This window comes from Oryctolagus cuniculus, chromosome 21, assembly GCF_051225735.1.
Source record: "Oryctolagus cuniculus isolate XC-2025 breed Fujian yellow rabbit chromosome 21, ASM5122573v1, whole genome shotgun sequence".
In the NCBI taxonomy this organism is placed as follows: Eukaryota; Metazoa; Chordata; class Mammalia; order Lagomorpha; family Leporidae; genus Oryctolagus; species Oryctolagus cuniculus.
The window spans coordinates 13,790,940-13,811,721 of NC_142887.1; the positions used below are offsets into that span (position 1 = coordinate 13,790,940).

General features: G+C 47.3%; 1 protein-coding gene and 1 non-coding gene across 5 annotated transcripts in view; both read left to right on the forward strand.

Moving 5' to 3' along the window:
- The first annotated feature begins 1,233 nt into the window (after positions 1-1,233).
- Positions 1,234-20,782, forward strand: part of PTPN11 (protein tyrosine phosphatase non-receptor type 11) — a 95,230-nt gene continuing 75,681 nt past the window's right edge. For 2 of the 4 annotated variants that reach the window (XM_008272268.5, XM_008272270.5), the window contains exon 1: positions 1,234-1,486. In XM_008272268.5, the coding sequence (XP_008270490.1) occupies positions 1,473-1,486 (14 nt within the window). In that variant the 5' untranslated portion in view covers positions 1,234-1,472. The remainder of the gene's footprint in view (positions 1,487-20,782) is intronic. The other 2 variants (XM_008272269.5, XM_051826560.3) reach the window with 1 other exon arrangement.
- Positions 16,941-17,061, forward strand: LOC127484776 (small nucleolar RNA SNORA26). The gene has a single exon (XR_007911986.3). It is a non-coding gene; the product is annotated as a small nucleolar RNA SNORA26 (small nucleolar RNA).

Below are 20,782 nucleotides of genomic sequence, written 5' to 3' on the forward strand. Positions count from 1 at the left end.
TTTCAGATAAATGAGAAAACAAAAAAAAAACACAAAACTTGTAAGCTGAGGTTGCTAAGATCTAACAGTGAAGAAGGAAAACGGAATTCATTGTAGTTTTGCTGTCACTCCTATAACTGCAGAAGGTGGTATGGCCACGCAGCACAAGCGCTTAGCTAAGAAAAAGCACCCAATGTGCAAGGTGGTATCGCCACGTAGCACAAGTGCTAAGAAAAAGCACCCAATGTGCGGGTGATCGGCTTGAACACAAAGTGTCTTCTGGGGCCGCTGCTTGCGATGCTTCTGCTCTGCGGCCAATCCGGCTCCCTGCTAATGCGCCTGGGAAAGCAGGGGAGGATGGCCGGGGAGGTGGGGTTCTGCCACCCCCCGTGAGGGACCCCCAGGGAGCTCCGGGCGCCTGGCTTCCCCATGGCTGTCGCAGGTATTGGGCGGGGGGGGGGGGGGAGGAGTGAACTGGCAGATAGATTTCTCTGTCACTCTGCCTTTCAAATAATAAATAAATAAATCTCTCAGAAAAAAAAGAAAATGCCTTCTGATTGATGGCACTGTGTTGTACCAAAAAGCGCTGCGCTCACACAACAGCTTACGTTCATTAACTTTTTTTTATTGTGGTTAAACACATGAAACTTCATCATGTATGTACACGCGCAGAGTGTGGTTCGGGCACCCTGGGGGTCGTGGAGTTGAGCTCCACGCGGCCTTCCGCGTTTACAAACAGCACACAGACGTCTTTATAACCTAGCACGCACACCAGAATTCCTCTGCATTGTTGACTGTTTCCAGATCAGGGCTTTTCGGACTTTTGGTTCACGAAGCCACGGTTTAAACCAGGGCTCAGCAGACGGAAAACACTCATCAGAAACGACTGCAACGCAGCTTGTGCCGCCAGACGGGCGCAGGCCTGCCTGTTTTCCACGGTGAATCTTCACGGTAACGCCATGAAGAACGCGTAGCCCTTCTTCACGCAAACGAAGGCATGGGGGACGCTGGAGCTCGGAGAGACCACGTAGCTTTTGCAGCTTGCAGAGCCAACGAGAGGGGCGGCGACGCGGGGAGGGAGACGAACAGAACTCGGCTCGGCGTCTATTCGGCGACGGAAACTGACACGGCGTGGGCGGGCGCGATTGCGAACGCGCGCGGTGGCGGCTCCCGCGAGCCCCGAGACGCAGTCAGCGACCGCCTCTCGCTCGCCGCCGACGGGAAGCAGGAAGTGGCGGCGGGCGTCGCACGGATGACGTCACCGAGGCGCCGGCGGCGAAGGGCGGGGGAGGAGGCGGAGCCAGCCGGGCTTGGGGGGCGGCTGCACAGTGTCCGGGATCCCCCAGGCCTGGAGGGGGGTCTGCGCGCGGCCGGCTGGCTCTGCCCCACGTCCGGTCCCGAGCGGGCCTCCCTCGGGCCAGCCCGATGTGACCGGGCCCTGCGGAGCCTGAGCAAGGAGCGGGTCCGTCGCGGAGCCGGAGGGCGGGAGGAACATGACATCGCGGAGGTGAGGAGCCCCGAGGGGCCCCGGCGCGGGCCTGGGCCGGGCCCCCGCCGCCTCCGCCCAGCCGCGCCCGGGAGGGGGGCGTCCCGGCCGGGCCTCGGACCCCGGTCCCGGGCGAGGGGGACGGGGAGGGCAGGGTGGCTCCGGACCCCCTCGCCGCCCCCAGCCCGGGGCCCCAGCGCACCCCCACCCTCGGGTCCCCATTCATTTCCTGCCTCCCCGAGTTCCGGCTCCAGCGGCCCGGGGATGCCCGTCCGGCCGGGAGCAGGTAGAGGCGCCCGGAGAGCCGCGGCCGCCAGCGGCCCGGCTCGGCGCCGCATTCCTGACCCATTGCCTCATGAGAATTGCCTCATGGTGATTCCGAAATAACCCCGCTCTCCGGGGGAGGCTCCTGGGGCCCCGGGCGCCGCTGGGCACTCGCCGCCCCGGGGCCGCGCCGCCACTCGCGCGCCTCGGGGTGGGGTGGGGGGCTCCACTCAGGACCCCTGACCCTTGCATGTGCCCCTTTGCATCGCCTTCTCCCCCCCCCCCCTCCGCCCCTCACGTGCCAGAAGTGGAAAAACTGACTGTGTGTGCAGCCGCTACGAGTATTTCCTTCCTCTGCGATCCTCGCTCTGGGAGATGGGCGGGAAGGGAGCTGGATCTCGCTACAACCTGGAAAACCAGGACCCATTTCACGGATGTGAAAACCGAGGCCCCGCAGGAGCGTGCGGGTCAGCAGGAAGGGGGAGTTTGCACGAACTAACGTTGACTCGCTTTGAGTCCAGACGCAGACTTTTGAACTCCAGCAGTCCGCTGAGGTCGGTCCAGCTACCCCCGCTGTAAAAAAGCAGAAATCTGCGTTGCCTCCCACCGCTCAGTAAATGGTGGAGCCCGAGTCCAGTGCTGATCGCCGAGTTGCTATTATTTTATAACCGTCACGGGTCGTTTTTGCTGTTAAACAGTAGCGTGACCCGTGGTTCTCAGATAATGAGGCTGCTATTCTGCATCACTGCTCGTTGCTTGGGACTCACACATAAGACCTTTGTCTGTGCTTGCCCGTGGTTGTTCTGCGAGGGTCACCGTCCCAGGCATTGGAGAAGCGCTTTCAGGGGGTCGGGGCTGTTTGAACGAGAGGTGCTTTCGGAATATTAGGAATGTCTGCTCGAGACGCACACACCTGCATGCATGCCATTCGTGCACGGACCTGGAGCAAAAGAGGGCAGGAAACGGAAAAGTGAAACTCGTGAGTGAGTGAGTGAGTGAGTGAGGGGGACAGGTCTGTCGGCAGGTGCTCCCAGACCGGGGGTGTCTAACTGCATGCTGCAGAACAGTGTGCGGCCCCAAACGTTCCACTTCTTTAGGGAGCTCCCACATGAAACAGTTGTCTGTTCTCTGATCTGTCAGGTAGTCATTGAGCCTTTTGTTCCTTGTGTCTGCTCTTTCAGACAAGTAAGGATCTGCTGCGTTGGGGGACAGAAAGACTTGGGGGCTGGGGCTGGGGAAAGGGGCTGAGTCCCAGTAGACCCTGCATTGTGCTGCTTGTTAGTTTAGAAACAGGGAAGTGTGGGCATTGCCAAAGCAGCAAACGGTTGAAGTGACATTTGACATTTTTTTTTTTTAAATGAGTGAAAGGAAGAGTGAGCTAGAGAGAGATGGGTTTTCCATCCTTGGGTTTACTCCCCAAATGCCCACGATAGCAGGGCTGACTAACCCCAAGTCGGGAGTCCAGAACTCGTTCCAGGTCACCACAGGACTCAAGCACTTGAACCACCATCCACTGCCTCCCGGGATGCACACTAGTAGGAAGCTGGGATCAGAGGCAGAGCCAGGATTCGAACCCAGGTTCTCCAGCATGGGATGCAGGCATCTTACTCACTGTGCCAAACACACTCCCAAGGTGGCGGTTTGAAACGGAGTGATTCCTTCTGCCTTCTGGCCCTGGTATTTCTGACTTGCTATTGTAGAAAAGAAGTGGGCGCCACCTAAAAGTCAGGGTCTGAACAAAACACACTTAGTTGGAAATTGTTGCTTTTTAGATTGTGAGTCAAGTTTTGGATTTTTTTTTTTTTTTTTTTGACAGGCAGAGTGGACAGTGAGAGAGAGAGACAGAGAGAAAGGTCTTCCTTTGCCGTTGGTTCACCCTCCAATGGCCGCCGCGGCCAGCGCACCGCGCTGATCCGATGGCAGGAGCCAGGAGCCAGGTGCTTTTCCTGGTCTCCCATGTGGGTGCAGGGCCCAAGCACCTGGGCCATCCTCCACTGCACTCCCGGGCCACAGCAGAGAGCTGGCCTGGAAGAGGGGCAACCGGGACAGAATCCGGCGCCCCAACCGGGACTAGAACCCGGTGTGCCGGCGCCGCTAGGCGGAGGATTAGCCTAGTGAGCCGCGGCGCCGGCCTAAGTTTTGGATTTTTAACCAGCTTTATTGAGACATCCATGATGTGAAATAAATTACATATTGTTAAGTGTGTCTTCCCAAACTATTGATGTGTGTATCCACTTGGGACGTCATCACCACGTCAAGATAATGGACGTATCCATAACCCCCGTGAGGTTTCCTTGTGCTCTTTATAATCCCTTCTTAGGTCTTAGGCAGTCACTGTTCTGCTTCCTGTCACTGTGTGCGAGTGTGCATCTCCTAGGATTTTATATAAATGTCCTTCGTGTGTCCTCCTCTTTGGTGTGGCTTCTCACCCTCAGACAGGTATGCTGAGATTCGTCCATGTTACAGTGTGTCCCATAGTTCCAGAATTTTTATTGCTTAGTTGTAGAGTGTCCCGTTGTGTGGATACACTGCAGTTTGCTTATCCACTCTCCTGTTGATGGACACTTGACTGTTTGGCTGTCACAAATAAGAGTCTTAGAATTCTCACACACAGGTGTTCATACGGACGTGTGCCCGCAAGTGGAATGGCTGGATCATTTAGCAGAGGTTTATTGAATGCATTCAGAAATTGCCAAACTGTTTTTCAAAGTGGTAATGTCATTTTATATTTCTACTACCATTATATGACAGTTACAGTTCCTCCACAGCCATGCCAACACTTAGTATGGTCAGCCTTTAATTTTAGCCATTTTAGTGGAAGTGTTGTGGTATCTCACTGTAGTTTTAGTTTGTGTATTTTCCCTGACGACTAGTTACACGGATCATCCTCTCTTGCACTTATTTGCCATCTGCATGTGTTCTTTGATGATGTGTCCAGATCTCTTTTTATTTCATTATTTGTTTTCTTATTATTGAGTTCTTTATATAATCTCTATGCTTGTCCTTTATCAGAATTGCAGATAAATTTTCCTAGTCCATGGCTTGTCTTTTCATTTTCTTAATAGCATGAGGTTTTTTTGGGGGGCAGCGCTCTGGTGTAGCAGGTAAAGCCATCGCCTTGCAGTACCAACATCCCATAGGGGTGCTGGTTCAAGTCCCGGCTGCTCCACTTCCAATCCAGTTCCTGCTAATGTGCCTGGGAAGGCAGTGGAAGATGGCTCAAGTCCTTGGGCCCCGGCACCCACATGGGAGACCCAGAAGGAGCTTCTGGCTCCTGGTTTCAGATCAGCCCAGCTCTGGCCGTTGCGGCCATCTGGGGAGTGAACCAGCAGATGGGAGGACCTCTCTCTCTGCCTCTCTGTAACCCTGGTTCTCAAATAAGGAAATCTTAAAAAAAAAATAGTATGAGCTTTTTAATTTTGATGAAGTCCAGTTTATTTTTTTCTGATGCTATGCTTTTGGTATTATTTCTGAGAAATCTTTGCTTGACCCAAGGCCTCAAATGTTTTCTCTTTTGTCTTCCACAAGTTTCACAGTTTTAGGCTACCCATTCACTTTGAATATATCTTTGTGTATTACGTGAGATGTGGCTTTGGCTGGGCCCTGCTGCAGCCAGGAGCCCCATATTCCACATGGGTGGAAGGGACCCAGCCACTTGGGCCATCGCCTGCTGTCTTCCCAGGCGCATGACATGAAGTTGGATTGGAAGTGGAGGAGCTGGGACTTGAACCAGCACTCTGGTAAGGGACGTGGGCGTCCCGAGCCCAGGCTTAATCTGCTGTGCGGCAGCACCATTCGCTGAAAAGGCCGCGTGGGGCCACTGGATTTGCATCTCCGTTGAAAAGCACTTGTCTGCTGACGTGTGGGTCTCTTTGTGGACTCTATTCCATTTTGGTCTTGATTATTGTAGCTTTGTAGTAAGTCTTGAACTCAGTGGTATTTTCCAAGTTTGTTCTTTTTTTCAATTACTTTTATCTTGGTATTCGTTCATTCAATAAGTAGTTATTGAATCTGGCAGAGTAAAGCAGTAAGATGGTGAGGATTGCTGTTGGCATGGCTGAGAAAGCAGGGGTGGACATTCACAAATAAGACGATTTCAGGTAGTACTAAGCACTAGGGGGAAAATGCAGTGGGTTTTGATAGGTGGTTAAGGGGAGGTCTCTCTGAGGGTGTGATCATCTGGGCTGACGCTTCAGTGACAAGTATTCCAGACTTTGTTTTGTGTAATTATCAAAAATCATTCCTTTAGATTAATATCTTTAGGGTTCAGAGTTTTGTATGCATTCAGTAATTAAAATATTCATCAAAAGGGCACGCATTTGGTGCAGCACTGCCACCTGGGATGCCTGCATCTCATACTGCAGTGTCTGGGTTCAAGTTCTGGCCCCGTTTTCAGTTCCAGCTTCCTGCTAATGTGCACCCTGAAAGGCAGCGGATGCTGGCTCAAGTCCTTGGGTCCCTGCTACTCATGTGGGAGACAGGAACGGAATTTCTGGCTCTTGGCTTTGGGTCAGCTCAGCCCTGGCTGTTGCAGGCTTTTGGGGGATGTACCAATAAATGGAAGATGTCCCTGTCTCTCTCTGCCTTTCAAACAAAATGAAAATAAATTAATAAGAAACTTTTTAAAAAACTTAATTACAAATAGTGTACATCCCGCGGACTGATACCTCTCAGCACCACAGCTGGGAAACTCGGGCTCCGAGCAGTTAGCTGACTGCCCCCGTAGGTAATTTAGGGCGCATACACTGGATTTAGGTTTTGAGATTGCTCTGTGCTCCACGATGCCCTCTGAGGGGCGCATCTTTAACTTTTGCTTTGGTTCCTCTGGAAGATATATGCGATGGCTAGAGCTGGGACGGGCAGCAAACTGAGACTGTTCTCACACTCAGTGCTTTTGGTCTATCTCCTGCAGGTCAAGTACATTTTATCCCAGGCTGTCCCTGGTGGCCATGTTTGTTGATCTCCCATTGGAGTAAATAAACTTGCTTGGCTGAGAAGTAACAGTCTGTGTCTTCCCAGTTGAAGCTGGGTGTCTTTGTTAACGTAGTCCTGATACAAGGCAGGGCTTTTGACCAGAGCTGCTCACTTGAGCTCAGGGAGTGCTGCTGCGGTTCCTTACCCTTCTTGTGCGAGGTCAATGTGGAGACTGTTAGGAGCTGCACATGACCCTGGAACGGCAGAGCCGTCTCCTGTTTGTAATTGTTCCGAGCAGGCCTTGGTGTGCCTTGTGCAGCAACTCCAGAACAAAGGGGACACTGAGCTGATTCCCCTCTCCTTTGGGAAATGCAGACAGCACTGCCTATCCGAAGCTGACATTTTTAAGGACGAGAAAGGCAAATACTGGCATTTAACACGTTCTGTCGGAGTTGTGGATCACAACCAAGGGTTTGAGGCCCTTGAAATGGAATCAAATGCCCTGAAATGTAGCCCAGTGAATTATGAGGAATTTTGGAGGGTTGTGTGCATTTAGCAAATGTCCTTAGCGTTGGAATATGAAAGATATTATCCATGTTTGCAGGGAGCAATGAATTTAGAGAGGAAGACAGACTTTTTTTTTGATTTTTTTTTTTTTTTTTGACAGGCAGAGTGGACAGTGAGAGAGAGACAGAGAGAAAGGTCTTCCTTTGCCATTGGTTCACCCTCCAATGGCCGCCGTGGCCAGTGCGCTGCGGCTGGCGCACCACGCTGATCTGATGGCAGGAGCCAGGAGCCAGGTGCTTCTCCTGGTCTCCCATGGGGTGCAGGGCCCAAGCACTTGGGCCATCCTCCACTGCACTCCCGGGCCACAGCAGAGAGCTTGCCTGGAAGAGGGGCAACCGGGACAGAATCCGGCGCCCCGACCGGGACTAGAACCCAGTGTGCCGGCGCCGCAAGGCAGAGGATTAGCCTAGTGAGCTGCGGCGCCGGCCGGAAGACAGACTTTTATGCCAGTATTGGATGAGTTTGATAATCTACAATTTAAATTTATCAGTGTAGAATAGGCTGTTTGGTATGTGCACACACACACACACACACTTGCATACTGACCCATATATGCATGAATACATACTGCGTGTGTGTATGTATATACGTGTATGTATGTTGGTCTGTCTGTACATACATACATATGTAAGCATGCACTTCAGAAAGTTGGTGGAAAATGGAATTAAAAGATAAGCTTCTTTTAGTGTGAAGAATTTTGAAACCCATGCATAGGTTCTTTTTTCATAATATACATTTTCCTAAATTTCTTGAAGACCCAGTGTACACACACACATTTACTGTCTTAAAGATGATAGACCATAGGCCAAGTCTTTATTCTTCCATTGACCCACTCTAATGAAACAAGTATTCATTGTTGATTTCTGTAAGCCGGGCACTGTGCTGGGCATTGGACGCTCCAGGTTTTAGGCAATCACACGTGTGGAAGAGTGGAGGTGGGGGGACTCTCGAATGCTTGAGGAGCAGGAGGGCACATGTGCAGGAGCCACAGTGAGACTGGGAAGGAAGGTGGTACTACACAGCATTTATTTGTAATAAAGTGAATGTTTTTAAGATTTATTTATTTATTTGAAAGCGTTACAGAGAACCGGAGGCAGAGAGAGAGAGAGAGAGAGAGAGAGAGAATGAGAGAGAGAGTTTTCCATCTGCTGGTTCACTCCAGGAGCCAGGAGCTTCTTCCAGGTCTCCCACGAGGGTGCAGGGTCCCAAGGCCTTGGGCCATCTTCTACTGCTTTCCCAGGCCATAGCAAGAGCTGGATCAGAAGGGAAGCAGCCAGGATTCAAGCTGCTGCCCATATGGGATGCTGCGCCACAGCACTGACCCCTACACAAGGATTCTTAAGGTCTTCAGTGTCATGTGGACCACGGAAAGGAATTTGGATTGTATTTTAAGAGCAGTGCAGAACCATAGAAGGACGTGATTAGGGAAGTGGCATGCGCTGATCTATTTAAAAATCTCTCTCTGGCTGCAGTGAAGGAAGGATTGTGGGAGGCAGAGTGGATTCAGGGAAATCAGACTAGTGATGAGAGCAGCTTTGAACGAGGCAAGCGATCTGCGTACGAGGTTCTGGGTTTGGTTTTCTTTTGTTGCCCTGCCATCAGAACAGAGCTGCCGCCCAGGGACACGCCAGGAGGAGACAGATTTGTGAAGGCAGAGCTGTCTCCTTCCGTGGAGAAGCTGCTTTCATACCTCTCTGGAGCCCCTTACAATGCTCATCCTACTGACTGCAAGTCTTCATGACTTACCCTTTTGCTGTGGAGTGTTAAACCTTAATTAGAAAGAAGGACTAGGCTTGTAGTCTGCAGAAAGTTCCAAATTATAAACTTTTCCTCCAAGGACAAAGATGATAATTTTTCTTGAGCAACAGGTACGAATATATGCTCAGTATTGCTTTATATGTAGGCAAGAGACTGAAATTAGACTTAAACATTTTTCATTCATTTTTTTTAAAACATTTATTTATTTGTTTATTTGAAAGGCAGAGCCACAGAGAGGCAGCAGTCAAGGCAGAGAGAGAAAGATAGAGAGAGAAGGTCTTCCATCCACTGGTTTACTCCCCAAAATTTAGCTGGGCCAATCTGATGCCAGGAACCAGGAGCTTCTTCCAGGTCTCCCATGCAGGCTCCGGGGCTCAAGCACTTGGGCCATCTTCCACTGCTTTCCCAGGCCATAGCAGAGAGCTGGATTGGAAGTGGAGCACCTGGAACTGAACCAGCTTTACCCACTACACCACAGCACTGGCACCTCATTTATTTTTTTATTTTTTACATTTTTTAAAAGATTTATTTAATTTATTTGAAAGTCAGAGTTACACACAGAGAGAAGGAGAGGCAGAGAGAGAGAGAGAGAGAGGTAGAGAGGTCTTCCATCCGCTGGTTCACTCCCCAGATGGCTGCAACGGCAGGAGCTGCGCCAATCTGAAGCCAGGAGCCAGGAGCTTCTTCTTGGTTTCCCATGAGGGTGCAGGGGCCCAAGGACTTGTATCATCTTCTACTGCTTTCCCAGGCGATAGCAGAGAGCTGGATTGGAGGTGGAGTAGCCAGGACTCAAACTGGAGCCCATATGGGATGCCGGTACTTCAGGTGGCAACTTTACCTGCTATGCACCGGCCCCCTCGTTTATTTATGAAAGGAAGATGGATGAGGGAGGATTGATCTGTCTTTTGGTTCACACCCCAGATGTCTGCACCACGCCAGAGCCAGGAGCCTGGAACTTCATCCAGGTCTCATGGGGGTGGAAGAGACCCAATACTTGGCTTGTCACCTGCTGCCTCCCAAGAGTCTGCATTAGCAGGAGCCTGGGATCAGGAGTGGAACCAGGACTCATACCCAGGCACTTGATAGGGGATGCGGGTGTCCCAGGTGGTTGTGTTAAATGAAATGAGACTTTGGATCACTAGTTCAAACTCCATTCTTAGTCCAGCAGTCCTTAGAATAAGTTCCCAAAACTCTTAGCCTGCTTGCCTGTTTCCCCACGTCACTGGGGAGGGGGAGGCATAGGTGAAACAAGATATTCAGCTTCATTGTCTTTTGCTTTGTCTCATCAGCAGTTTTCTAACCCCTTGACATCAGTAGGTTCCGAGCCTCACAGAGCAGAGGCCTGGCAGACGCCGCGCTCCCTCGTGAGGGATGGAGACTGTGGCTGAGATTTTCCTACACGCAGTCTGGGTCTGTGAGCTCTTGCTGGCAGGGATTACGTCTCATTTCTTGAAGCCCAGTCAGCATACTGCTCCTGTGTAGTAGATCATGATGTCTGGTTCTTTAAAAAATTTTGTTAATAATTCAGAGATGATGTTTAATTCTTATTTATTCATTTTCATTTTATTTGGAAGAGGTGGTGAGAGAGAGAGAGAGAGAGAATATTTCAGCCACTGGTTCACTCCCCAAATGCCTGCAATAGCCAGGAACGCCATCTGGGTCTCGCCTGTGGTGGCAGGGATCCAAGTCCTTGAGCCATCTTCTGCTGTCTCTCAGGGTACGCATCAGCAGGAAGCTGAATCAGAAGTGGGTAGCCGGAACTCAAATCAGGTGCTCTGATACAGGTTATGGATAGCCCAAGGGTGACTTCAGCACTGAGCCCAGCACTCAACCCCTGAAGTCTGTTTTAGACATTGATTTGATGCTGTTTTTCACAAGTGCTGGTATTGTGTGCTTAAGTCTGTTTTTTTTTTTTTTTTTTTTTTTGACAGGCAGAGTTAGTGAGAGAGACAGAGAGAAAGGTCTTCCTTCCATTGGTTCACCCCCAAAATGGCCACCACAGCCAGCGCACCGTGCTGATCTGAAGCCGGGAGCCAGGTGCTTCCTCCTGGTCTCCCATGCGGGTGCAGGGCCCAAGCACTTGGGCCATCCTCCACTGCCTTCCCAGGCCACAGCAGAGAGCTGGATTGGGAGAGGAGCAACTGGGACTAGAACCCGGGGTTCTGGTGCCGCAGGTGGAGGATTAGCCAAGTGAGCCGTGGCACCAACCGTGTTTAAGTCTTTTTAGGAGGTGGGTGGTACCCACCTGGACCATGTTATGACCTGAGATCCTTCCTCAACAGAGATAATGCCGGAAGAGGGTCAGAGGGAAGGTGTTGCTAGGCTTGGCAGGCGTGGAGTGAGCAAGAGGAGAGTGTTTCCCCTTTCCTCTCCATGTGCCTCTCCTTAGGGTCTTTATGTATCCACGCCCCTCAAACTTGCATTCAGCCAACAGTGGTTTATCAAGTACCTACTGTGTGCATGGTGAGGGCTGAAAGTTTGTCCCTTCTCATTCTGTTGGACTCTCCGTGTTAATCACCTTGTTGGTAAATTCAAGTGGAGTCACACTGCCTTGGCCTTGTGCTTCTTTTTAGAGAATGCCGACATAGTTGCATAGCAGGCTTTGTTCGTGTCTGCTAGGTGGCCAGTGCAGGGTGGAGATGTGTGGAGTCCTTATTCTTTGCCTTGGTGCTTCATATCCCAAGTGCTTATAACCTTTGAGGCCAGCCCTATAAATAAAAATTCCCGTTAATTCCATTCTTCATTATCTTCCCCTACGTAGGTCTTGGAGTTGGAATGCATGATAACAGCCGCGTACTAATGAGAAAAATGCTACATATCACAGGAATGCCAGTGATTGAAAACACATATTAAACAGATGACTGGAGAAAGGTTTTCAGTCATTACAAATGCCTTCTGAAGAAATAGCCAAGGAAGGAGAGTTCAGGACATTAAAGCTTAAGCCTATGGGTTATGGAATAGAAATTCAAAGTTATTTAGCATAATGCAGAGACAGCCTAAGAGCTATGAAGAAATTAAGTATGTAACAAAGCTGTGTAGCTTAAATGACACCTACATCAAAATGGCCTATGTGAAGCTAGCATAATTGTGCATGAGAAATATTTATCGTGCTTAATACACACCAGTGATGATGATAATAATAATAGCAACAGTGGAAACTAATGTTTATTAAGGGCTTATGCTGTCCAGCCTCTGTACTAAATGCTGGTTACTAAGTTTCCCTTGAAAACATAACTCTCATCCATTTGTGCTAATAACAGGATAGCTATAATTATAAGTTGTAAGTGAAATAGTGCAGGTTATTTAATAGAAGGGTAAGGATGATGATTTGCCTTATCTTCTGTTGCTGATCTAGCTGATGGGCGTAGGTGATGCTTACGCAGCCTCACCTTCAGCCTTGGAAACGACTTTTATGGTGTGTCCTGCATCCTCTGTGTCAGCAGAATATTCTAGGAAAGTGTTATTTCTGTAAAATATCTAGGCTAATCCTCCGCCTAGCGGCGCCGGCACACCGGGTTCTAGTCCCAGTCGGGGCGCCGGATTCTGTCCCGGTTGCCCCTCTTCCAGGCCAGCCCTCTGCTGTGGCCAGGGAGTGCAGTGGAGGATGGCCCAGGTGCTTGGGTCCTGCACCCCATGGGAGACCAGGAAAAGCACCTGGCTCCTGGCTCCTGCCATCGGATCAGCGCAGTGCGCCGGCCGCAGCGCGCCGGCCGCGGCGGCCATTGGAGGGTGAACCAACGGCAAAGGAAGACCTTTCTCTCTGTCTCTCTCTCTCACTGTCCACTCTGCCTGTCAAAAAAAATAAAAAAAAAATAAAATAAAAAATAAAAAATAAAAATAAAAAATAAAAATTTCTGTAAAATATGCAAAGTGAGAACATGTAGTTACAATAGGACATTATCTGAATTCAGAATCCTGCTGCAAAACTTTTAGAAAAAAAATAGCAGAATGTAATGGTTGAAAGCATGATTTTTTTTTTTTTTAAGATTTTATTATTTGAGAGGCAGAGTTACAGATAGAGAGAGGTAGACAGAAAGAAGAGTCTTCCATCCGCTGGTTCACTCTCCAAATGGCTGCAATGGCCAGAGCTGGGCTGATCCGAAGCCAGGAGCCAGGTGCTTCTTCCGGGTCTCCCAAGTGAGCGCAGGGGTCCAGGCACTTGGGTCATCTTCCATGGCTTTTCCAGGCCATAGCAGAGAGCTGATCAGAAGAGAAGCAGCCGGGACAAGAACTGGAGCTCATACGGAATGCAATGCTGCAGGCGGAGGCTTAGCCAATTTCACTTTGCTCACAGGCAAATGGCAAACATTCAGTAAATGTAGTTGTAATATTAGATTACTAGGCATGTTTATTGCTTTGAAAAGATATGTGTGTGTGTGTACGTATATGTGTGAACATGTATGTGTGTAATTGTTTACAGGCCCTTTCAGCACAAAGAGCCAGAAATCTCACACACACACACACACACACACACACACACATCAAAGTATTTAGAAACCTGTGTGTATGTGTTTATGTATCTGATATATTTGTCTGTGCCTAAGTGCTGTCTATCTCAATGGCGTAATGTAATGGAGCAGTATGGTAGTTGTAATTTTAACCAGCTTTAATGTGTATTAATTTTGTCTTGTTATCAGAGCACAGAGTTATCAATTCACAATTGCTGAAACAAAGTTTGTAATAAGTGTAGAGAAGTCAACTTTGCAATTTTATAACTTAGAAGGTTTTATTTAAATATAGTAAGGATATAAATCTGTCTTCTCTCCATCCCCATAATCTCCTGCTGTAAATTCTCAGGTCTATCTTACTCTTCCTGTCATCCATTGTTAGTACCTATGACAGCCAGCTCAGGTGTAAGGACGGGTAGCTTCCTGATCATGTAAGTCATGCTGATGACTCAAGCAAATGGACTTACCAGACCTTTTTGAAGCAATTTTGACCTTTTTATTTGGAATTAATTTCAAACTAAGAGAAAAGTTATAAGAATAGTACAAACAATAGCCATCATTTTCTCAAATTCACCAGTGTTAATGTGTTGTCCCATTTTTTATCATTCTTTTTTCTTTTTAAAAATTTAAAGAATATTTTATTTTATTTATTTGAAAGTTAGAGAGAGAGAGAGAAATCTTTCTTCCGCAGGTTCATTCCCCAAATGGCCACAATGGCTGGGGTTGGGCCAGGTTGAAGCCAGGAGCCTTGAACTTCATCCAGGTGTACTACATTGGTGGCAGGGGCCCAAGCACTTGGGCCATCTGCTGCTGCTTTTCCCAGGCCATTAGCAGGGAGCTGGGTCAGAAGCAAAGCAGTTGGGACACAAACCAGTGCCCAAATGGATGCTGGTGTTGTAGGTGGTGGCTTAACTTGCCATTCCATGATGCTGCCCCCGTTCTCTTTCTTACTCTGTAAAATTATCATATTTTAAATATTTTTCTGAACATTTGAGGGTAAATTGTATACATAATTCAGTGTATATTTTCTGAGGATAAAGTTACTCTCTTTAATTCTTTTTTTTTTTTTAAAGATTTATTTTATTTATTTGAAAGAGAGTTACGGAGAGAGGTGGAGACAGAGAGAAAGGTCTTCCATCTGCTGGTTCACTCCCTAGATGGCCGCAATGGCTGGAGCTGTGCCAGTCCAAAGCCAAAATCCAGGAGCTTCTTCCGGGTCTCCCACGTGGGTGCAGGGGCCCAAGGACTTGGGCCATCTTCCACTGCTTTCCCAGGCCACAGCAGAGAGCTGGATCAGAAGTGGAGCAGCCGGGTCTCAAACTGGTGCTTCAGCCCAGGGCTTTAACTTGCTATGCCACAGTGCCAGCCCCTCTCTTTAATTCTTAACTTGAGTAAACTTACCACTAACAATACTTTTATTTTTTGTCTTTAAATATTTTTTTTTATTTGTTCGAGAGGCAGAGTTACAGACAGGAAGAGACAGAGAGAGAGGTCTTCCATCCGCTGGTTCACTCACCAGTTGGCTGCAATGGCTGGAGCTGGGTGCTTCTTCTGGGTTTCCCAAGTGGGTGCAGGGGTCCAAGCACTTGGGCCCTCTTCCGCTGCTTTCTCAGGCCATAAGCAGAGAGCTGGATCGGAGGAGGAATGGCTGGAACTTGAACTGGCGCCCCTGTGGGATACCTGTGCTGCAGGTGGAGGCTTAGCCTACCAAGCCACAGTACCAGCCCCACTAACAATACTGTTTGACTAATCTCTGTATTCCATCTGTGTTTATTGACCCAGTAATATCCTTTATAGCATTTTCCCCTCTCCAGTACTGGATCCAGTTGTATTTGGTTTTTGGGTTTCTTTAATCTGGAACATTTCTTCAGCCTTTATCCTTTATTTTATTTTATTTTTTAAAGAATGCATAAGCCCTTCCCCACCTTTAAAATAAATTTCTCATTTTGGATTTGTCTGTGGTTTCATCATTCTAATCATGATTAGATTCACTCTAATCATTATATTAGATTTATCCTTGGCATTTACATAGACAATATTGTATACTTCTGAGTATTACAGGACATGCCTTGATGATGTTAATTTTGATTGCCTGATCACTTGGTTGTTCATCTTCATTGTATAATTACAGCATAAAATAATATACATTGTGGACTGGGCATTTGGTGTAGCAGTTAAGAAGCCATTTGCAGGAGGCTGGCATTGTGGGGCAGTGGATTAAGCTACTGTCTGTCAAGCTGGAATCCCATTTGAGCACCAGTTCGAGTCCTGGCTGCTCCACTTTGGATCCAGCTCCCTGCTAACATATCTGGGAAAGCAGTGGAAGATGTCCTGAGTACTTGGTTCCCTGCTACCCATGTAGGAGACCCAGGCTCCTGGGTTCAGCCCGGCCCATTTGAACTGGTGGATGGAAGATACCTCTGTCTCTCTTCTCCTCCCCTGTTCCCTCCCTTTCTTTCTGTCTCCCCTCCCCATTCGGTAACTCTACCTTTCAAATACATAAAACAAATCTTAAAAAACAAACAAACAAACAAACAGGTGAGGTGCCACTTGGGGTACCTGCATCCTGTATTGGAAATGTCTGGTTTTGAGTCTGGCTCCTCTTCTAATCCCAGCTTCCTGCTAATACACACCCTGGGAGGCAGCAGGTGTTGGTTGTCTGTGCCATTCACGTGGGAGACCCAGGTGGAGTTCTGGTCTGCTGGTGTCAGCCCGGCCCAATGCTGGCTATTGCAAGTGTTTAAGGAATGAACCAGTGGATAGAAGAGCTTTCTCTCTCTCTCTCTCTCTCTCTCTCTCTCTCTCTCTCTCTCTCTCTCTCTTTCCTTTTCAAAAAAGAAAGAAAGCTTTCAAAAAGCTATATACATTGTAATGTTTCTCCAGTGTATCATTACTATGTATAATATACAATGATACATGTGTAATGTATAATTATACATTATAATGTTTCTCCAATGGATAATTGCATTGTATAACTGTCAGTTTTGTCCTTTGTCACTAAAAAGTGACTGAGACAGGAATAGTTTACGTCCCCAGTCCCGTATATCCTGCTCCTCTCAGTTTCTCCCTCAGTTCAGCATCTGTTGGTGATTCTTCCCTTATCCAGTCCTTACTGTGTTGTTTGCTAATTGCATGTCAGAAACTTTTAATGTGGTATTTCAGCTTCTTAAGTTATAGCAGTAGCTTAAAACAGAGAGAATGTATTATACGCTTCGAAACACTTCTTTTCAAATTAGATTGCGTGTTGAGAAAACAGAACTGTGCCTTAGTCTCACTTTTTTTTTTCATTGTGAGTAATTAGGAAGGGAATAATAAGCTAATATTTCTTGTTTTTGATGATATAATAGTTGAGCACATTTAATGTTTAGAAAAACACAGCCATGTCAGCCAATAAACGTGCATGTGTTTCTTTAAAATATGTATGATTGTTGCCTTTATTGGAGAGAAAAAAGCCCCAGAATGTATGAGTTTTTGTTGTTGTTGTTAAATGCAGTTGGTAGAAAAATTATGTTTCACCCTTTGCTGTGCCCTTTTAGAGCTGACAGAATGCTTTAAGAGGCTAGCACAGAAGGGGAAAGTAAGTTTGCATCAAACCCAGAGAAGAGGTTGTCAGCTCATCTTTGAATCCTGTCTGGAGTCACAGCTGGAAAAAAAATTACATTTCTTCTCATAAATTAAACAGAGCTTTAAACCAGTTTATAATCTACCTGCTGTGACCTTGGTAGGATGGTTGCCAACATCTGTAGAGATGTTTCTGATTTTGGTTCTTTCCCTCTACTATCAGCCTGATAGAACTTGCCATTTCTATTAGCATAAATACAAAGGTCCGTTGCTTTAGATGGTGTGTCTAGTGTGCTACGCTGTGAGATTTAGTTTAGCTTGTTACCGTATAGAAAGCACCTGCAGTAGCTTTTTTTTCAAGTGTGTGTTTATTACCACAGTTACCAGTGGTGAGCTCCATCTGGGTCTCCCACATGGGTGCAGGGGTCCAAGTACTTGGGCCATCTTCTGCTGTTTTCCCAGGTGCATTAATAGGAAGCCGGATTGGAAGTGGAGCAGCTGGGACCCAAACTGGTGCTCATATGGGATGCCGGCTTTGCAGGTGGTGACTTAACCCACTATGCCACAATGTTGGCCCTCACGGTTCTTTCCACTGGTGTTAAAATAACAAAATTTATTTTCAAATGCATGGGAGGCTTTGGTGCATGGTTTTGGTTTATATGCACAGGTGCACTAGTAATCAACCTTATAAATTCTTGTTAATATCACTGCATTGGCATATAGACAGGGAAAAATGGGGCTTCAGCACCACAAATTGCATAAGAAGTAACTGTATACTAGAAATAATAAACATTTTTGGTCCAGTAAGGAGCTGGAGGGGCCGGTGCTGTGGTGTAGTGGGCAAAAGTACCAGCAACCCATATGGGTGCCAATTCAAGTCCCGGTTGCTCCTCTTCTTATCCAGCTCTCTGCTATGACCTGGGAAAACAGTAGAAGATGACCCAAGTGCTTGGGCCCTGCATCCATGTGGGAGACCCAGAAGCAGCTCCTGGCTTTGGTCATTGCTGCCATTTGGGGAGTGAACCAACAGATGGAAGATCTCACTCTCTCTGTCTGTAACTCTGCCTCTCAAATCAATCAATAAATCAATCAATCTTAAAAAAAAAAAAGAGCTGGGGGGGTGATATGGATACACTGGAGAAGACTTAAGCACCTCCTCTGCCCCAGGGACCTGCCAATCTAGCTTCTGACAGGCAATTGTAGAAAAGTATGGTCAGATGTTGTGTGTCATTAAGGGAAACATCGTAGAGATGTGTGGTTTGGGGCCTGGCATTTGGCATGGCAGTTACGGTGCTGCCTGTGTCCCACAAATCAGAGTGCCTGGGTTGGAGTTCCAGCTTTGTCTCCCACTCCCAGCTTTCTGCTGATGTGCCCCATGGTTCCTGCAGGTGGGACCCTACAGTCCACTTGGGAGGCCCAGACTGAATTCTGCACTGCTGTTTTGGCTTGGCCAAGCCTTGGGTGTTACGTGGGTTTGGGAGTGAAACAGCAGATGGAAGATCTCTTTTCTGTGTATGCCTTTCAAATAAAACGTTTTTTTTTAAAGGAAATCAATGATTCAACACTGCATCACCCAGTGGAAACATGATAGAAATGTGTTATTAGATACTGTGTTGTATTTTACCCAGTGGAAACATTGTAGAAACATGTTATTAGACACTTTGTTGTGTGTCACCCAGGAGAAGCATGATGTATTGAGAAGGTGGGCTAAGGGAACTGCCTGTGAGGACCCAGAGGGAAAAACAGGTGCAAGGTCAGGTGTGGCACGTCTGAGGAAATCGGAGAGATTGTTGGAGCATGAGAGTCAAGTAAAGGCCACACCCTGTAAAGCCTTGTGAAAACTTATGACTTCATTCTAAGTATTTTCTGGTTGAAAACTAAACTCTGGGTTCCAAAGGTGAAACTCTTGGGGCTGGCTCTGTGCTAAGCATTTTGCATGCATTAATTTGTTTCCAGTGCACGACAGACGTCATAATGGAAAAATCTGATAAATTTTACCATGGCACGATGAACTGCTATAGGAAAAAAACCCACAGGTAAAAAGGGGGAAAAAAACTTGAGACAAATATTTGCCACACATATGCTAAAGGATAATTTTCTGGTTAAATCAAGAACTTCTACAAATAAAAATAAATTTTATAGAAAATGAGCAATAAAAAACTGACAACTCATAAAAAGGAAAAACAGGTGGCTTGAAAACATGAAAAAGTACTTGATCTCACAAAGAAATATAGACTTGAAATGTATCATTTTCCATTAACAAAGATGAAAAAGTTTGGTTATACATAGTACTGACAAAAGTGAAGAGAGATGGGGATTTCTCATGCAATTTATAGCCTTCTCTTGAAGATAGTTTGGCAGTATTTGTCAAAATTTTAAAAGCATATATATTGGCAAAGCACATTATTTCCTTTTTTTCTCTCCCTAAGATTTGTTTATTTGAAAGGCAGAGAGAGAGAGAGAGAGAGAGAGAGAGATCTTCCATCCATTGGTTCACTCCCCAAATGGCCGCAATGGCCAGAGCTGAGCCAATCCGAAGACAGGAGCTTCTTCCAGGTCTCCCATTCGGGTGCAGCGCACCAGGCACTTAGGCCATCTTCTATTGCTTTCCCAGGCCATAACAGAGAGCTGGGTCAGAAGTGGAGCAGCCGGGACTCCAACCGGCGCCCATATGAGATGCTGGCACTGCAGGCGGCAGCTTTACCTCCTATGCCACAGGGCTGGCCTCAAGTGAAATAGATTTTTAAAAATTTGTAAAAAGATCAAGACATTGCTTATTCAGTTCCTTCTGACCCAGTTCAGCCACTAGTCCAAAGGAACCTTGAGCTTTTCTTTGGCTCTCATAGCTGCCTGCACTGTTCTAATAAATGGATTAAAACAATTTTAGGAAGTTTATACTTGTGTTCTCAGCAAGATTTAAAAAGAAATTGACTCAAAAATCAGAACCTGAAATGACTGGCTAAGTAAAGATTAAGTGGGAGTGAAAAACAGGACAACCAAATACAAAGATCTCGATGGACATGGTTAATGGTGTACTTGAGGCTGCCACCACAGTGGTGTGGTGAAGCACAATGTGAGGAATTCTTCTAGGACCTATTTTTAAAAAGGAAAGTAGATAACAGCGGTGATGGTAAGGGAGCAGATTAGCAGGTGGCTTATGGAGGCTGCTGCCGGGTAACTCATGTTTGCCAGGAAGCAGGTGCAGAGTCTGCAGTGTGACGCTTGGTGAAGGCTAACGGGGTAGGGTGATGGGAGCGACCATCCCCAGAGGAGTCCTCGCCATCCATGGAGATGACAAAAACTTTCCCCCTCAGGAACTCCATCATTTAGGCTTAAGGATATTTTTTAAAATACTAAAGTATAATAATCTTCATAAATAAAAAATAGAGAGGCTGACATTGTGCAGTGGGTTAAGCAGCCACCTGTGTTGCTGGCATCCCCTGTGGGTGCCAGTTCAAGTCCTGGCTGCTCCACTTCCAATCCAGCTTCCTGCTAAAGCACCTGGGAAGGTAGTGGAAGATGACCCAAGTACTTGGGACTCTGCCACCCATGTGGGAGATCAGGTTGGAGTTCCAGGCTCCGGGCTTATCCTGCCCCAGATCTTGCTGTTGCAGTCATTTAGGGGAATGAACTGATAGGTGGAAGATCTCTCTGTCTCTCCCTCTGCCTTTCAAATAAATAAATAAATATTAAAAAAAATTAGAGTGTGTACTTTCTAATCGCCAAAGTAGTCAAGTAGCAAAACACAAAACAAAACTTGAAAGTTCAGAACAGTTGGCAGATAGGAAACTTAACATAAGGTGTC